General features: G+C 44.8%; 2 protein-coding genes across 4 annotated transcripts; one reads left to right on the top strand and one right to left on the bottom strand.

Annotated features, from left to right (window-relative positions):
- Positions 1-2,412: 2,412 nt before the first annotated feature.
- Positions 2,413-4,461, bottom strand: LOC146274987 (cerebellin-2-like). Of its 2 annotated transcripts, XM_084703615.1 has the most exons (4): positions 3,828-4,456; positions 3,199-3,318; positions 2,897-3,032; positions 2,413-2,779 (listed from the first exon to the last, which is right to left on the bottom strand). In XM_084703615.1, exons 1-4 carry the CDS (start codon positions 4,110-4,112, stop codon positions 2,700-2,702), a joined length of 621 nt encoding a protein of 206 aa, XP_084559741.1. In that variant the 5' UTR covers positions 4,113-4,456; the 3' UTR covers positions 2,413-2,699. The 2 variants fall into 2 exon arrangements, with proteins under 2 accessions (XP_084559741.1, XP_084559742.1); XM_084703616.1 differs by having other exon boundaries at positions 2,413-3,032; positions 3,828-4,461.
- A 58-nt stretch (positions 4,462-4,519) lies between these two features.
- Positions 4,520-9,630, top strand: fbxo15 (F-box protein 15). Of its 2 annotated transcripts, none has more exons than XM_084703613.1 (10): positions 4,520-4,929; positions 5,018-5,134; positions 5,397-5,501; positions 5,616-5,855; positions 6,862-7,062; positions 7,149-7,278; positions 7,463-7,545; positions 8,101-8,231; positions 8,388-8,512; positions 8,779-9,630. In XM_084703613.1, the coding sequence occupies exons 1-10, from the start codon at positions 4,901-4,903 to the stop codon at positions 9,052-9,054; spliced, it is 1,437 nt and encodes a 478-aa protein (XP_084559739.1). In that variant the 5' UTR covers positions 4,520-4,900; the 3' UTR covers positions 9,055-9,630. The 2 variants fall into 2 exon arrangements, with proteins under 2 accessions (XP_084559739.1, XP_084559740.1); XM_084703614.1 differs by having other exon boundaries at positions 8,388-8,538; positions 8,779-8,916.
- The last annotated feature ends 8,421 nt before the right edge of the window (positions 9,631-18,051 follow it).

The raw sequence follows: 18,051 nt of genomic DNA, 5'->3' as shown, positions 1-18,051 counted from the left end.
TTTCTTGAAGTGTTTGTGAAACTTCACTGTCTTAATTTAACTTGGATATACAGTACCTCCAATGGACAAGTAATACATATTTTTAGACATTGAACCATGAATGTATAATTCTGTACATTGTGTTCTTCTAAGTAACCCCATCAATTCTAATACATAATACAGAACAGAGAAAAAATGACGTCTTTTTTAACTCCCTGATAAGTCGAGGAGTTGAAGCCAGCCAGTTGTAGTCCAGGTGTTTGGCAGAGAGAGGGTCCCTTCTACAGTCTTAGTAGACTACCAGATCTCCATCGTGGGAACCTCCTAACAAAGCTCTGACTTCCCCCCACCCCCAACACGCCACACACACGGACCAGCTGTGGAGGGCTAGAGGAGGGAGAAGGGGCCTAGGAGACGGACCGTCTAAACAGACCTGATGTTGATGCTGGATTTTGATTTTTGGTCTGGTGACACAAGATAACAAGATGTGTGAAAACTCCAGATAAGAAAGTCAACTAAGTATGAGTTCATATCCCAGTACAATGTAATCAAAATGTACATTTCACCAGCTATTAAAGTTAGTTCATTGGCCAAACAGAGGATATTACTCAGGTTTCTCTCCAGTAAACACATATTCAGACAATGCCTCTATGCTTGTGAAGTAACTGGCTTGACTACAGCGATCATTTGTTTTTATTGCAGATCAATATGCAAATGGTGAGACAAACGCACACTGCAGTCATGTATCCATGAACCCTAACCCCCATCTGAGTCCCATCTGTCCATAGCCCTTTGTTCCATAACTCTGTAGACACCTTGATGTACTTTTTAAACAAATGTGGACTTTGAGTTCAGGCTATTGAGATCTGTGAGTACTGTGAGTGCTCTGTCTATGGTCAATTCACATCAATCTAGTCTGAGTAGTAGGATGGCCAATAATTGGCAAGGGCACTGTTTCTGTGTATTTCTCTTCTTATAATAGTAACAAGAAATCCGTCCAAATGAAGACACAACCAAAACAACAACAGTGTCTCATTTCCAAGGACGTGAAGCTCACTATAGGCCTATGAATGAGTCAAACATTTGGGAGACAGACAACATGTTTCTTTCAGTGGGTCATACACACAACAGTCCACTTGTTTGATTGACAGGGCGTGTGAGTGGGAAGTGGGCATCTCCTAGGCTTTTGCTGTGGTTACAATAGGCCAGCACCTACACAGTGCCCCATACATACAAGCTAACAATGGAGGCTTTCAGATGTATGACCAGGGAGGGTATACACCCTGAATGACAGTTCCACACTGTGATGCCTCAGTGCTGCTGTACTGTACTACAGGTGCACTACATCTACAGTACTTCTTTACTGTCATCATACATGACCCTAGTGGAGCCACACTTCTAACCTTAAGTCTTCTAAACAAGGCTTCCTACTTTACATGTTGGAAGATGTTTGAGTTTGTTCCTCAACCTAAGTCTGTCTTAATCATTTCTGACCTATAATTCAAGCAATGCTTGAAGAGGATTGCCCATGTTAACAGTAAGACTCCCACGGGCCACACACGTGTATTGAGAACAGTAACAAACCTTTCCACGTGTCCATAGACTAAATGGTCAGCTAGTTGTAAACACTTTGAGTATGACACATGTTACAGTGAGACTTAAGGCTGGGCCTGAACTTGTGTAGGAGACTGTTGATTGTCTGCTGCTGAGGCTCATCAATATTGTGTGTGTTTGTGTATGCAGAAATCACTTCCTGGGTCGAGGATGTGGATCACTCTGTAAAACTAAGGGGTACTATCCATTCTCCATTAAGCTTATTGATTCAAGTCGGTCTGAATGCAAAGTGCACTTAGTTACACCCATTAAAACATGTCCCCATGTTAGGTCTTAATGTGTGGTTGGGATAGGATTAGTTGTTGTCTGGCACACTCCGTACACTAAATTATTGTAATACAGTTGTATTATTTTATATTATGGTATGAATGCAGTCATATAAATTGCAGTATGTTTAACGACATGTCCTCAGTCCAACACAAAACTCCTTCTGCACTTACTAAGGGGGGATTCACCGAATGTATACAGCACAACTAAGAGTTTCTGCATAGGTCTCCTATTCACCATAAAGGACATGAACCTGTCTAATGTATTAGAAAAGGACTAAATGTCCAAAGGTACGCCTCCTTTGCTGTGATCATAGCACCATCTTGTGGCAAAACACAGCAACAGAAGTCAAACTGACGTTAACCCCAAACAACCTCATGTCACTGACCCAATACACATTGAATCATCTATGAAGTATAAATCCATCGACACACATTTAACATGCAAACTACTGTACATACATTTATATGGTAGGCTATTGGCTGTAGGGTTCTGCAACCCTGGCGAACCACCTATAATTGTAGGCCACACTCAGCACCAATGTGCACTCCATCTTTTCTTTATTGTTTAAATTGGACTCAAATCTCAGGTTACAGAGAAACTCTGACAAATATCTATTTCGAGCAATGGACTATGTATTTAATTTGTGGATACAAGCATGCCGAACACCGCACCCAGCCTACAAGTAGTATGTGTAATAATAAAAGACTGACAGCTATTGAAAAACGTTTCCTGTACAATCTAAAGAAGTCTTGTTGACATGGGGCCCATTTCAGGTCGATGATCCATCGTTGGTCAGTGGGTTTGGATTTGAATTCCAAGTAAACGTTCCTTTACTCTCAGGAGCGGAGGTGCGGACACTCACGTTTACACACACAAAGGGGTGTAGGAAGCTTACAGATTTCCCTGTCTGAAAGTGCTGTTGAAATAAATGTCATGATTGTTCTTTCGGGTGACAACAAACAAATCGTATGTTATAACGGGAAGACTAAAAAGCCAGAGAAAGTGGAGTATTTCCATCCGCCCATGAGCGTACCCCGTTCCAGCTTCAGATAGACCTGGTCCTCACGCTCCACCATCAGCAGAACTCCATTGCTGGCCGCCTCCCGCGTAACGTCCTGGTCGCCGGCAAAGGCTGAAATAACCGCATAGTCGTTCTGCATCAGGTTGATCTGAGATACCGGAGACAACAAGGACATGTTTTACTCTTTAACCAGGCCTTCCATATGCTCAGCGTAGGTCTACACATGCTGTATTGGTAGGCCAATTGTTTGCAAATTAGTTTTTTTTAAATCAGATGTTGACTTTAGAACAGTTTGGCCAGAGAGCTTGACTCACCTGTATGGTTTGTCTGTTATAGACTTTTACCACGTGAAAGCTGAAGCTGTAGATCCCTCTCCGTGGCGCCTGGAACACACTCGCTTTTAGATCGAAATGGTTGCCGATGTTCACTAATACCTGCAACAAGGTATTACTGGGTAAGATGGCTGAGCGGGTAGAGAATCAGGCTATTAATCGGGCTGTTAATTAGAAGGTTGCCGGTTCGTTTCCTGGCCGTGCATTATGAGGTTGTGTCCTTCGGCAAGGCACTTCACCCTACTTGCCTAGGGGGATGTCCCTGTACTTACTGTAAGTCATCTGGATAAGAGCGTCTGCTAAATGACTAAATGTAAACAAAAACATAACCTCAGAAATTTCAGCCAAGAGAGAGCTGGGTTACGTAGCTACAATCACCGTGCGTAATGGTCACCCCCCAAAAGACCTAGAGAACTCGAACGCATCTCCGAAATGTAGACATGTAAAACTAAAAACATGTCTAATTCTGTAATTAGGCTATTGACCCTTTTCTCAACATTTTTACTCGCCTTGCGGTAACGCAAACCTGTCCAGAACCAACAGATACCCAGAACTACATTTGTATCACTGTCTAATCGCGCGTATGTGTAGAGATTTATAAATGATCTAACCTGGTCAAAATAGATGGTCATGGACGTTTTGCTCATCTCCGACGGCTCAAGATTAGTCCCGCGCACAACTGAGAAAGCCACTTTGGCGCCTGCGGAGCGGACAGATAACCCGAGCGACGAGGTAACCGCTGCGTCTGAGGAGGGGTTTGAGTCACATACAACCAGACACTTGCCTTCCAGTACGATGGGGTCCGTGTGGTTTCGGCCAATACATACAATTACGCTGCATCCCAATAGGAGCGTCAATGCCATGGGATAGTGTCCAGCGCAGCGGTTTGGCAGCATGGTCGCAAGGCTGATTTTGTTCACTACAAACTAATAATACCCGGCGTCAGCCAAATGAGGTGTGACTCGATCACCTGGTGCAGTTGTCTACTTATCTCTCGCTTCCCTTCGCAGTCTGTCTCTCCTTAACAAGCTCTGCTCTTTCCTACCACCTCCTTTGAGTCTTCAAACTATTTTAATGATTTAAGAGATATTTACCCTCACCCCCGTCTGCAGAAGCCTGTATCGCAGTTTATAAGTCTACTTCTTTTATCTGGATAAAATAGTCATGACAATATGCCTACGTCATGTCTTTTTTGTGTGCAGAAAGTCACTTTTTGGCACAACACATCAGATTCTTTCGTGTCCTTCAGAATGCCGAACAATTTCAACTCCAACCTTAACAACGATTTGTATCACTCACCTTTGAGAATTCGCCGAGTCGGAAGGAGGCAGCATTTGCACATGCGGCTCAAACACCCAACCGAAGAGTGCAATGCCGGCCGTCATGCCAAGTTCAGCTTGTTTTTCTTTCTTTCTCATATGAATTTGATTTTACATGTAATCATGCTAACTGTAACAACCATTTTGGTATGGATGCATGCTCGTGTGGAATTCCCTATAATAGCTTGCTAGTAGCGATCTCCCAAGGGTTCAATCCCGCGACCATTTGTGTGTGTAGTCACCATGGCTACTGAAAGCGGACATCTTTTGTAACTAAGGATGCAGTATTAGTGCACCGCCAATTCGAGTTAAAGGTTGGGTAAGGTCCGACATCCAAAACAAATATATAGAGTTGCGTGAAGAAAATGCCGACAGAATCTTCAAGTTCTCGAAGGTGAGAAAAAAAAGTGCGAAGTGTAGCAGGAAGCATCACGCGCATACTGCTTGGAACATGTAAAATGTTTGTTTTCTGTTTGTTTCAGTGTCAAACCCCAGGCAGTGTCATATAAGATCGCAGCATGCCGTAAAGCCGTTGGCCCAGGCTACAAATGTGCAGTCAAATTAAGCAAACCAGCACACACAAAAAACATAATAGAGAGGTAAGTAGACAATCCTTGCTCTATGGCTAAACAAGTGTCAGTTTGTAAAATGTAGGCAAGTCTGAATTATGTTGACAGAGATCCACAATGTGTGGGCCTATTATTTACAGTAGCCTACATTCACATAGTTTTTTATGCCAAAAGTCATATTATTCACAACTAGACCTTATATTTCACATGAGAGCTGTTGTGTAATTAAGGCTAAATGCAGATGGAGGGTGTTTCATTTGTGTTCATTGTTTCTAATCACCCTTTTTATAAGGATGCCTCCTGAGATCTTAATTAAGATCATTTCATACCTGGATGCCTCCTCTCTCTTCTGCATCGGGCATGTCAACAAATTGTTCCTTCAGCTGGCCAACAACAAGTAAGGACCAAGTCTCTGGATCAAAAATGCATGGCTTACTAAGTAGTAATGATTCATCACCCTGTCCACCCACCCCTTCCATTCAGCTAAAATATTTCACCACTCACCTTGCAGCTCTATGTGGCACAAAATGTACCTGTCCGAGTACGGTGTGAGTAAGAAAGGGAAGGCCAAGCCCAAGGATGTGGCAGTGAAGAGGCTGAGTTGTGTGGAAGTCCAGGAGAGGCCTGTTGGTTACTGGAGGAGGCTGTACTTCAGGACCAAGGCTGGGTACAATGAGTGCATGTGGAAGAGAGACCTCCGGAACATCAACCCGTATACAGGACTTCCCAGGCAGACGGAGAAAGTCCTCAGGTCAGAGATTGGGAGAGGGGACTTTCCTTTCCAATGGACTCGTGAATAATTGTATACCAGTGAAATGTAGGGCTTTTAAATGTAAGTTAAGGTCATTTTAGTTATAAATAGAGGCCCAGCCTATTTGTGTCAAGTTAAATATTTGCCATGGTTCTCAATTTCTATCCAGCAAAGGCAGGCAGACCTTTTAAGTAAGCTGCATTTCTGTAATATCAGGGGAATTACTGTCTTTATATTATCTCAGGGTGGAATCCAATCGCTTGTTTCTTCTGCAAAGCTATACTGCGGGGTGAAAGCTCTGCCCTGTAGCTGTTACATGTTCACATGGGAACGTGAAGAGGATAGAAGCCTCTAGCAATCAAACATCATGGGTTTTGTCCCCCCCCCCCATATAATGACTCTTTCTTATTAAAGGTGAGAAAGGAGGTATGTGTCTGATGTGATCCGTGCTCGGGGAGATACCAGTGTATTCAGGAGAGCTCCCGTGACGCCTCCTCCGCTCTTTCTGCCGTGTTTTTCTAACCTCTGATTAGAACCGTGGCTGTACTCAATTTGAAGTTCAATGGCAGACGTGGCGGTAGAGAAGGGGAAGTGGAAATAATTGTGTTCCTTGCCGAGGCTGTGCGAATTGTTGAAATAAATTACTTGGACCTCTCCCCCCGCCTCTCTCTCTCACATTTCCTCCCACTCCTGCCCAGACTAGTCCCTGTTGGGCCCCCTATGCTGCAGATACGTGCAAGTAGGCGATTTACCCCGGTAATCATTTCGCAAGACAACGGATGCACTCAACAACAGGGATCAAAATCCCCCAGCCCCGCCAGACTAGTTCTGGTTATTGGGAGTCTTCTCTAATTGAAATGAGCTGCTGTGTGTGGAAGCCACCGGATGCTACTACAGTGGTGCCATCCCTCAATCACAAGTTGGACAAGATTGGATTGAAGATGAATTGCTCCAATGCACATGTACGCACACAAACCACTCACACGGCTCTGCTCCTCTTCTCCAGGAACTTACGTGTTACCTGGGAGATAACGGCGTTAGGTAAGTCGGGGTGGGAGGGCACATTTGAGCAAAGCCATGCCCACTTCTCCGAGTTGTCAGTGACGGTGTGCTGGAGCGGCAGCAGCTGGCCCTCCCTCCAACATCTGTCACACCTGCAGCTCCACGGGGTCACGAGGGTGCCACTCAACTGCCCCAACTTCATCAAGTAATTCTCTCTCTCAAACCCCATGTACAAAGGCTTAGATTTCTTAGCATCTACTCATCCCTCTCTCTCCTCCTATTCTCCTACAGACCAGGGTGGCGATCACAGATGGCCCAGTATGACATGGGCACCCTCTCCAAGGCCGGGCAGGTCATTGACTCCGACCGGCTGGTTGACCTGCTGTGCCTAGCACCAGGCATCATCATGGGCAAGTGGAAGGTAAGCCAACATTTCCAGTGTATGTTAAGTTGGGGACATACATGCCAACATAAACAGTGTTTTGACTTTGAACTTCCAATGGCTGAGTGTGTAAGAATCAATCGGTAAGGGTAATGTAACAATGCTTGATCTAAAACGCACGGTCTGATCAAACAGTAATGGAAGTGTGTGTACGTTTGTGCAGGACAGCGGGTCTGTTGCCTTTGTCATGGTCTGTCTGCATTTTAACCGGCTGGTGGAGAGGAGTCTCCTGAGCACCTCTGTCAGGTATGTTGCACCAACACCTTTTCTTCACATATCTACCTGGCTTCATCACTGACAGATAGCAGGCTGTGTGTTTTAGACAGTCCTTAAAGAGGCCTGCACGTCCTATGGGTCATCTTCACAGCATGTTATGGCTTTTAATTACACTAGGTACTAACTTTTGACTATTTCATGAAGCAAATGCACCTCTCATAAATAACTATTTGTAAGAGGTGCAGCTAAATGGTTTATATTTGGCTGTCTCATTCTGTTAAACAGGCTCATCCCTCCAACACCTTTTAAATGACCCGAGGTGTTGAATATGTCCTCAGACTACAGCTTAGCTTAAAACATATGCACATCCCTAACTACTGGGTCTGAATTAGTAACCTCAATGATGTATTTATGAAGTGTTAAACTCCCTGTTGTGTTTGGCTAGTTTTGACTAGTTCATAGTGTGATGGCTCCCTCCAGTGGAGGCTGGTGGTCATAGCACTTCCACCTGTCACATAATCATAATGAACAGTCAATGTTTATTCTCTGACACACTTGGTGACCATGGTTTCCCCTGCCAACCAGCCCCCAAACCGCCCTGTTTGACGATGTGGACCCCAACTATGGTCTCCATGGTTATACTTTACACATTGTGCTCCACAACACAGAGGCTACGCTCATGTCTGACCGCTTCTCACAACTCTCCTGCCAGAAAGGTACACACTACAGGGGCTCAGATTAGCATTCATTTTTAGTGCAAGTGATCTATTAAATGACTGAAATGGCAAATGAGGGTATGAGATTGAATGATCTCTCTTTGCTAAACCAACACACTGACCTGGTCCCCCGTCTGCCTGTGTGTCGTCGACCAGATCAGATCAGAAATGGACACATTCATCTGAGTGCCATCAGGAGGGGGCGTCGGTCCCAGCATCGCCCGCTGGTGAACAAGCCCACGCTGCCCTGGATGTGTGAGGCCCTGCAGGGTAGTGTGGAGGTGACTGGGCCCCATCTTCTGCATGGGTCTGATCAACCCTCCCATTCTTTTCCATTTCCACGGCCTAGCCTGTGTATATGTCTACCCAGTCCTAATACAGTCAGTAATGTTTAACCATGGGTGCTTCATTGACTTTTGATGGAAGATCTTCTATGTGGACAGTTACCAGTTTCAGTAATTTCCCTAAATACTGATTTATGATGGGGCAATGAAAATGTGAATAAAATAATATATAACATTTTGCTCATTTCTCTTTCTGTCTTTAGAACTGCTGTGTGATGAGTCTTACTCTACTGGACGAGTCCCACAAGCCCTTCTGGTGTGTAAGCACTCCCGTCTCCCTAGCACCATCCAATAAGCAGCTGGTGTCCTATGACTATGAGGGCAATCACTTCCTGATCCAGTACCAGGAAGCTGAGGGCCAGGTGAGGATGGAGCTGGTGTGGCTGGAGGAGCAGGGACACTTCCTGCTTGTCAGCCTCCTTGTCTCTGTCGCACTGGACAAAGTCAACAAGCACTTTGGCAGACACTATTCTTGTTGACATTGCTCTGCTGGACTGGAGAAAGAGGGATTGTTGTTGGTGGAGAAAAAAGAAGGACGAGGAAGAACAGAAGCAGGAGAGAAGAAGCAAGAGGAGAACAATAGTTTTTTGTTGGTTTGATGATTGGTGAAATATGGAAATAACTCATGAATACCTTGGATTTTTATAAATCCTTGTAAACAGATATGCATTCCTGTTTACCTCTTCCAACGAAATATTTCTAAAGTGTTCTCTCTCAGTACACAATGACTGGCCATGTTTTCAAAGATTTTCTCTTGTTATGGCAGATCCCCATTTCGGAGCGCTAATAGCTATTAGCCAGATTGCATTGACAACCGCTTTGCAATCACGTTTAGATGAAAATAGTGTTTCTGTGCTACAGAAAGCTGCGTGAGCCGGTCTTCCAGTTAAGATAGGATCCAGCTCAGATCAATCATTGGACTCAATGTTGCTGATGGCTATTAAAACAAGACTACTTCCAGGGGTAATAGGATTTCCCTTGAGCCTCTCTGATTCACCGGAGGGTCAACATCACCTTGAAAAGATGCTTATTTTTCACACACCTCACCAACTTACATTGGCACTTAACGTACAAATCCATTTGTGGGGTGGTGGGGGTGGTGGGAGTGGTGGGGGGGAGGGCTTTATGGGCGATGGATTGGCTTGTGCCACCAGCACTGAGAGCTGGTCTGACAGCTCGAGCAATATGACAGACATGCTGTCTGAAGGTGAAAGGCCTCGTCTGAAGTGGCCAACACCAAGGGTGTGTTTCATTAGGCAGGATTTGCTACAAGACTGGGGAACATTGACTGTTAAAGGCCTATTAAGGCGGCATTATGGTGAAGTGAATAGCTCTGCGCATGGGAACCTTCCCCAGGGGAAACATACATATTTCTATTCCTCTGCACCGTCCTCACTCCATTAGTCATTATCACTATCATAAACCACTAGATTAATATAGAGTAACATTGTGGGTGGAACTATAAAATGGGTCGCAGGTTATTATAATGTCTGTTTAGAACATACTCTCTTTCAGGTAGCTCATTCAGGCTAGCATGCTATGCCACGTCTTGTAGCCTAGAAACAGGTATCCCATGGTCACTATAACAAGAATTAATTAAATTCCCATACACAGCTATTCCATTGGTGTGACCTTCGTTGACCATTATGCCAGATTGCTTACAGTCGACTAAGAATCTGTCAATCCTTCTTACAGAGTGTCAGTAAAACCCATTACTTGCCCCAAGGTTATTTTGGGCTTGTAATGGCTTCTTTCCATGAACACTCAAACTCATGCAATGTATTCTGTTTAATAATGTCATTTGAACTAGGCCTTTTGTGTCTTTAGCAGAGAAGTCACATGCTGGTGCTATTTATTTATATTCATGATAGCACATTAGTGGTCACTTTTTCATAACTTCTAACGTTACAAATGCCAATGTAGTGTTGAGTGTATGATTTTGAACAATTGGTAAAGCATTACACCAACGCGGACAAAAAGATATCCAGAAATTGCACGTGCTATCCAGCAGACAGCGCTCGTTGTCAGAGAATCAGAACGCCGGTCCACCAAAATCCGTAAAAAAAAAAGAAGGCATTCATTGATACAGTGTATATTAACTCGCAATAAACCTTTCCGTTTTGGAAAGCCTTTTGCTTTCGTCTCATCTTGCCTTTTTGATACTGGAAGTTCCGGTTCCCAACCACATCAAAACGAAACAATTGAAATCCGTCCATGACGTAAATGTGATTGTACGTCTTGATTAATCACTATAAAAAGTCTGTTACTACGGAACATGATTAAGAAATGATCAGCGTACATGACCGGCCATGAATGAGTATATTTAGTCACATAAAGCCTAATTAACCCGAACTCCCAGAGTTTCTTAACAGCTTCATCTTGGAGGTAGATTGCTTCTATTTTTAGCTTTTAAATCTGTCCCTGGTGACTGTCCAGCTGGGCCCATTGACCATGAAGATGGTGGCCTTTATTCGGCGCTGTTATGGGTAAAGAATTATAAACTTATGAAATCAAGATATAAATGGATGTGTTGATGCATGGGTCTGTCTGTGCTGAGTGCGATGCTTCCCACCCAATAAGTTTTGACCCTATTGGTGCTCGAAAGTGATTCTAATCTAAACTGTATCGATAAACAATCCCCCCTCCCCCCATATAATGTGCCCCCCGATTATACTGCTTTGTTTGTTTGGGCACTGGAACAATGAGCGACCCTGTTGACACTTAATTCCTGACAAACAATAATGCTACATTGCTACAACATGCTCTGTTGTTTTCTGTCATAAAACTGTTTGTATTCACTGCCTGCCTGACATTGTGAAAGACTAACTCTAGTGTTAATGAGGGTTTTGCTAATTTTGTCTTATTATAGTAATCAAAAAGTAATCATAAACTTTGGAGTAGTGTTAATGCGAGTCAAATCAGGACAATTTGTCGCTGACTTTGTTGGCTTTCTTTCAAGGTGAGGGCCAGTTCCATGGAGGCCAATAACTGCAGGGGCCAGAAAGAAGTCACTGTACAGATTACAGAGAATGTGATCTGAAACCAAAACCCAAATCCAGTCCCAAGCAGTTCCCCATTCATCCAGTCAGTTGCTGCAAGGTGTTAACATGGAACACTGCATTACTGGAATTCTCGCAAACGAGTGCAACTCGTGTAGCAGCAGTTCTCACCCTCTCTGCCCGGGCGTTGAACTGTGCCCTGGACCCAACTGCCCTTTCTCTTCCTCTCCCTGCCTCCCATGTCCCTAGACCTGGAGGAGGTGGGCAACCCTCAACCCCCGCCCCCACAGGATTGTAATAGGCTTAATAAACCCTGCGTGATGCCTAATTGATCCTCCACTGTGTAAATAGTGCATCAGGGCCACGCGGCTGTGGAGCAATCCCATTATATCAAAGCTGCTCCCTGCCCTGGGGTGGCCCAGCACCGTGCAGCATGTGTGGCTGCTGCATAAGATCAGACGGCAATACCGTCATTCAGGAGCAACGCTGTAGAAGGACAGCGGGTGCAACTCTGGCAACCTGGACGAAACTCTAGCTGCTGTCAATCGTCCTGGTCAGCAGTCCACCCACCTCTCTCTGCTCTGGGAGGGTTCAGCTCCAAGAAGGCCTGTGGCATGCTCATACTGAACGACCTATCTGTCATGTTCCTAGAATTCACCCTGCTGTATGTCCCTCAAAAGCTGTGTTCTAACATTTATCCGAATGTACTGTCGTTACTTGACGTGTCTTTCAGTCATTATTGATGACATCCGTGCTGCAGGAGTTCTGCTCTTCTGCTGGTCGTCAGAGAGATGGGTTTCATGACTCAAGTATCCAGGGATGTGGAGAATGTGATAGTACCTAGAGATGGTCACATCTGTTTTGGCCTTCAACAAAATCCTGGAAATCTTCTGAAAGAAATTGTATTTCATGAGTAATAGAGAGGGTACAAAGAGAGTAAGGAAAAAAAGAGGTATGAGTATGAATCAGCAGATTAAAAGCATTTCCTACTGAGTTTTTTCATTTTTATTTCTTCTCTCCAGACATTTTTTTTCAGAGCAGATGCTAGACTTGCAGAAGTCTTTCTCCCTCTCCATCCCTCTCCATCTCTCCCTCTCTCTCTCTCTCTCTCTCTCTCTCTCTCTCTCTCTCTCTCTCTCTCTCTCTCTCTCTCTCTCTCTCTCTGTCTCTCTCTCTGTCTGTCTGTACAGTGCACACCGCCCTCTTTCATGTCCATTTCTTCCACTCATCTGGCCCCCTGCAGTGTGTCTCCTGGGCTGAGCAGGCTGGAGGTTACAGGATATAGCCTCTGGCAGAGAGCGAATCACACTCCCAGTCTCCACTGCTGTCGACTACACCATGTATCTCAGGCTGGTTAAGGCCTTACTGATACACTCTGCCGGGCCGTGGAAACCCCATCCATAATGCTGACTTTTCATTTCCAGACAGACCAAAGCAGCATGCAACACTGACCTCTGGCCTCCACGCTGCAAGGGCTGATGAGGTTGCGAACATTCCGACTGTTTCTCAAGTAGACGCAGCGATAATTATGTTTACACACTGTTTTATTTGACTTCTGTAGTACAGAAGCTTGAAACAGAAAACCTGACCTAAACTTCTGCAGAATAACCTACACTTCAGAGCTATGATTCCCACTAACAGTATCAAAAATAATCGGTTGAACTATGAAAAGGATTTGTTATTCAGTCTTTCTAGGCCATGACACTGTGCAGGAGTACACATGTTAGCATGCAGGGGGTTCTGGAAAGAGAAAGCCATTTACCAGTGTAACTTCTAGAACAATTGTTTGGGTCCAAAGATCCATGCCCGAGGCTAGCTCCATTGATCTGTGTGGCTACTGACAGAGAGAGGGAGAGACTCAAATTTTCAGGCACGCAGCAAAGCCTCTCTCATTAAGTGTGTTAACAGACACACAGGCTTTCCCAGTGAATAATGTGCAAGGTGGGCTAGCGTTAGCGCTAGCGTAGCACTGTTCGGAATGTGTTTGGAATCTTCTGGCAGAGTAGACGCTCAGAACGTTGGTTGCATGTTGGTGATGTTTTTGGTCAATTATGCTCCGGGTCTGCAGTGTTTATCTGCTGCTGTATGGTCTGCAAACCGTTTCCTCAGGGTCATGTTTTATTGAAAGGCCATTAGTCAGAGGGAATTATACTGTAGTGTGTTACTGAAGCAACACAAGAACTGTCCCATGATGCTAACTGTATGTTTGGCTTCTGTTTTGTATGTGTGTTCATAGTACAGTAGCTGTCAATTGGTACATTGTCAAACTTCATTGCAATGGAATGGAGAATAGATCTACAGTATTGATGGAAGTTTGGGTTGTGCACAACCCTGCCAGCCAGCCATTCCTCAATACCTAGATAATGTGATAGTGGTTACACACCAACTGGAGTGGGTCATTGTTGTAGCGCTAGTGTACAATCTCTGTTTGTAAGTTCTTGACCAAGCACAACAAATTGGACTGGACAGCACACACACACACACACTCACACTCACACATACACAAGACATTGCCCAGTCTGGCAGGGGATGATTGCATTTTAATCACATCTGTGCTCGTTGCAGGGACACCTGTGTGCTGACACCCATTAAAGATGCCGGCTATCACCACTGCTGGGATAACATTTCCACATGCTTGCACCTGTCACAAAACAAATAAAGACAGATTTGTTTGGCAATGCATCGCTTTGACGCCTGGACATTTCCGCCCTACCAGCCAACCAAGCGGAGTACAAACAGTCAGTTTTTGTGGTGGGTAGATTGAAATGAAATGTACCGCATATGCTGCAGTGTTTCATCACTTTGGGCCAATTATATCTGCCAAACAGAAAAACATAAAGCTGGCTCCTTCCCATTCCTCAATACCCCATGTGAGGTTCTCTTTCTTTTAGGCAGTTATCTGGCACAGCTACACAGCCAATGTTGCCATGGGGACGACCCTTGATTGAGTATTGCTGACCTCACTGGTCGCAACGAGAGCAGCGTGACCTTCGCAGGGAAGAAGGATATGGAACGAGTCAGCTATTCTCTCCATGGCGCAAACCTTGGATGCTCATGGCAGAGCAGCGTATGAGAATTAAGCCCCTGCATTTAGAAATGTCATGGATTAAGAAGGCAGGAACACTTTGGGCGAGCTCTTCACATGCGACAGAGGAACTCAATTAGCCTCTGGAGAAAGACATGCTCTATGGTGAGCCTGGCTGGAAGGGGAATTTAAGGCCAGAATCTAAGCCATGAACATACTTCATTGTACTGGGACTCACACACACACACAAACTCATAAAGTCCAACCACACTCTCTATTCGGCAGTGGGGTGGGGGCGGGGTCAAGTGCTGAGCTGCTCAGTGTTTGAGGCAGTCATCCCGAGCTAATGTGTGTGTCCCTCATCCCCAAGAGTGTGGCCTCTCAGAGGGAGGACACTGTGATGGGTGCTATCCTCCAACCACCAAGAATCCACAGGGTGCTGCGCTTAACCAGGACTGATCTCTATTCTAATGGGGAAGGAAAGAGCGAGAGCGAGTCAGTCCCCTCCTCCTACCACATGGAGTGTGTTTAATGAGAGATCTACATCCACGCCGGGGATGTTGATTGATTGGATCACGCTTCCTGGACTCCCTCCGGTGCCTCCACGCTTGCCGATCAGTCAGCTCCCCGTATCAGGAAGACAAATGGCGTTTCGCTGTGGGGAAACTTGAGAGATAATTTTCTCTTAACCTCAGATAAAAGCAGTGGTCGAAAACGTAACGTGGAGAACACACCACTTAATGATGATGGCTAGAAACAGTCAAGATTCATTTATCATGTTTGCGTAACACACCAACCTCCTTCTTTAAACACTAGCTTTACACACTTAGGCTGGTTGACATGTTGACCATGCACATAGACTTCCAAAACCATTAGGGCGATTAACGTCATGATGTTCCAACATGGACTCACTGTAAAATGGGTGTCAACAACGTTTAGCCAACAACTAAATCATGCTTTCATTTACAGGAACGTGACGCATGTTCCTGACCTGGAGACATAGTGTTTTTCAAATAATCGAGTGTCCTCATGTGTCTTCTATTGAGTGGGTTTTATTCTGACGCAACTGTACAATGCCTGTGACATATGTTACAGTCGAAGGTTAGGGATAAAACTTGCGGCTTGTAAAATCGGCTTCTGAAGGAAAGAAAGGAGTGAGGCGCTCCATGAAAGAAGGAGGACTCCTCTAAACCCTGCCATGGACCCAACCCCTGCCACCACCACCCCACCCTCAGCGCACGGCAGCAGTTTTTCACCGTACTCCCAACCTTGTGGGCTGCAACACAGTGCATCTCATCGGGGAGTATTACACAACACTCCCAGCACAACATTCATCAACGTCAGGGGCTTTTGCCAACAGTGCATTTCTACTGGCTGTGTCCGTTTCAGATGTTCTGGTGGTGTGGTGCCATGGATGGTACTGTCCTCCAGGTTTGTGTTGGTGTCCACTCTAAGGGTGATCGTTTCAATATGCACAGTGCACAACAGTAATGCTAAACCCACAAAACCTGCAATTCCCTTATTGGAGTTTTAAATTCCAGTTAATTTTTAGATTTTTAAACGATGCTCCAGTTTATATATGAATGCAGAGCCATCCATAATCACAAGGCTTAAGCACTGTTCAGAGAACTGTGGGTACAGAGAGTCCTTTGTTAACAACTGCAATCCGACGACACTGGAGAATTAAGACTGATCCTAGTGTTGCCCCGGTAATGGGAATTTACCACCGTCACACGTTGTGTATACACACTTACACAAACTCACATATGCACACACCCACACAGGATAAATCACATTATCCACATTATGTACATCGAGGACGTCTGAGGTTATGTGAGAGTGCAGAACTTATCGCAACTAATTTAGTATTTCAAATGAATTGGTCTGTTTTGTGTCCTTGGTGTTTTAAACAGGGTAGGTATAAATCTTAAAATGGAACGTTTTGGACAAAATACAAAAAAAAATGTGTTTGGGGCATGATAAAGTGAGAGAGCTTAAGTATGACTAAAATATTCAAGAAAGCCTCCCAGTCTATGCAAATGAGTTTCAAAGAGTTTCATGGCCAGCCTTTTAGAGGCGCTCAAAAAGATACAGCAAGGAGGAAAATGGCAAGGCGTAAAAGTAGAACTCGTCATTTCATTCTAATTGAATGAATGAAACAAACATAAACAGTGTGAATAATATGAATACGAGCAGACACTTCCCAGATGTTTTTCTAGGAAGCCATGCATATTGTATACTTTACGATGCATTATCGATGTATCCAGTATCAAGGGTACAGTCTATCTACCTGTGGAGAGAGCATGTGGGTACTCAGCTTCAAATATCAAGTACACAGATAAGAAATTGTTTTTAATGGAGAGAAAAGACAGAAAAGAGGAAGGATACAGCTTGGAATTCAGTCACTCAAATGTATTGTCTTACTTCAACACTTTTCCATAGTTCCGTCTCATTGTGTGTATAGCAGAGAGTTTGGCCACCCTACCAGGGGTAGATGTGCACCGCTTGACCAAAGCCAATTTCCGACGTGTCAGGGGAACTGGCGTCCTCAGCTTTCTGTGTCACTCTGAGCGTAACAGACTCAGTCTTCCCCAGGATGTCGCTACAACTCACCGTGTGGAACCCATTCTTCAATTTCCCTAAACGCTCTGTCAAACCGCTGTCAACCAGGTCCTTTCTTTCTTCTTTTTTTCATTATTCTCTCTGAACAGGATTAAGTAGAACTATCAGCCAAACCTCTCTTGCCCCTTCAACTGTATGTCTCTGTATCTGTGTTTATACAGAACAATACATGTACATACTAGAAACCCTACATTATTGATTTGTTTTGATGTTATTCACTGGTCGTCGGCGGTATACTACTATTCTATCGACGTTCAGCATGCCAGATGGCCTCGCTTGAGCTCTGCGTTCAGGGAGTTGCTCAAGTGTGAAGTGTCAAGTGAAATTAAGCTTGATTGTCTTCCCAGGCAGAGCATGAGGGCAGCGCTACACTAACAGACCCCCCCCCCCAACCCCCTTTGTCTTTAAACTTTAGAACTTACCCACACCAGTAACATATTCAAATCAACATCTCTGAACTTGATACTGCTCTGTTGGACTAACCCCCCCCCCCCCCCGCCTTCATATTTAATGTGCCGAGTTGGGGATTTTTCCAGTGGTGGCGGGCCTGTTGGCGAGGGGTCTCATCGGAGAACTGTGAACACACCGTCGCTCTACACAAAGTGTTCTCATAGAGAACCCCTGAGGAGCCCATTCAGCGCATAGCTGCATAATTAACTCTAAGTTATTACAGAAATCAATGCTGGCCTGTCACTGCTCAGGGGCCTGTGCAGGGCCTAGGGTAATCAAAGACAACGTACCTGTCTCATTGGTCCCTTACACACAAACACGCACACTCACACGCATTCACAGTCTGTTTTGGTTTGTCATCTTGTATAAAACAAACCCTC

The sequence above is a fragment of the Hypomesus nipponensis genome, chromosome 8 (assembly GCF_054491055.1).
Source record: "Hypomesus nipponensis isolate SF chromosome 8, ASM5449105v1, whole genome shotgun sequence".
Lineage (NCBI taxonomy): Eukaryota > Metazoa > Chordata > Actinopteri > Osmeriformes > Osmeridae > Hypomesus > Hypomesus nipponensis.
Note: the sequence above shows the minus strand (reverse complement) of the source record. Positions and strands in the feature narration are given on the sequence as shown.

Bases quoted from the DNA above. Each gene is read 5' to 3' on its own strand.
- LOC146274987 (XM_084703615.1), bottom strand. From the start codon at position 4,112: ATGCTGCCAAACCGCTGCGCTGGACACTATCCCATGGCATTGACGCTC. The intron at 3,319-3,827 runs GTTAGATCATTT...ACCTTGTTGCAG, and splicing joins TGACCATCTATTTTGACCAG to GTATTAGTGAACATCGGCAA. The intron at 2,780-2,896 runs GTACGCTCATGG...TTATTTCAACAG, and splicing joins CTATCTGAAGCTGGAACGGG to CACTTTCAGACAGGGAAATC.
- fbxo15 (XM_084703613.1), top strand. From the start codon at position 4,901: ATGCCGACAGAATCTTCAAGTTCTCGAAG. The intron at 5,135-5,396 runs GTAAGTAGACAA...CCTTTTTATAAG, and splicing joins ACAAAAAACATAATAGAGAG to GATGCCTCCTGAGATCTTAA. The intron at 7,279-7,462 runs GTAAGCCAACAT...ACGTTTGTGCAG, and splicing joins TCATCATGGGCAAGTGGAAG to GACAGCGGGTCTGTTGCCTT.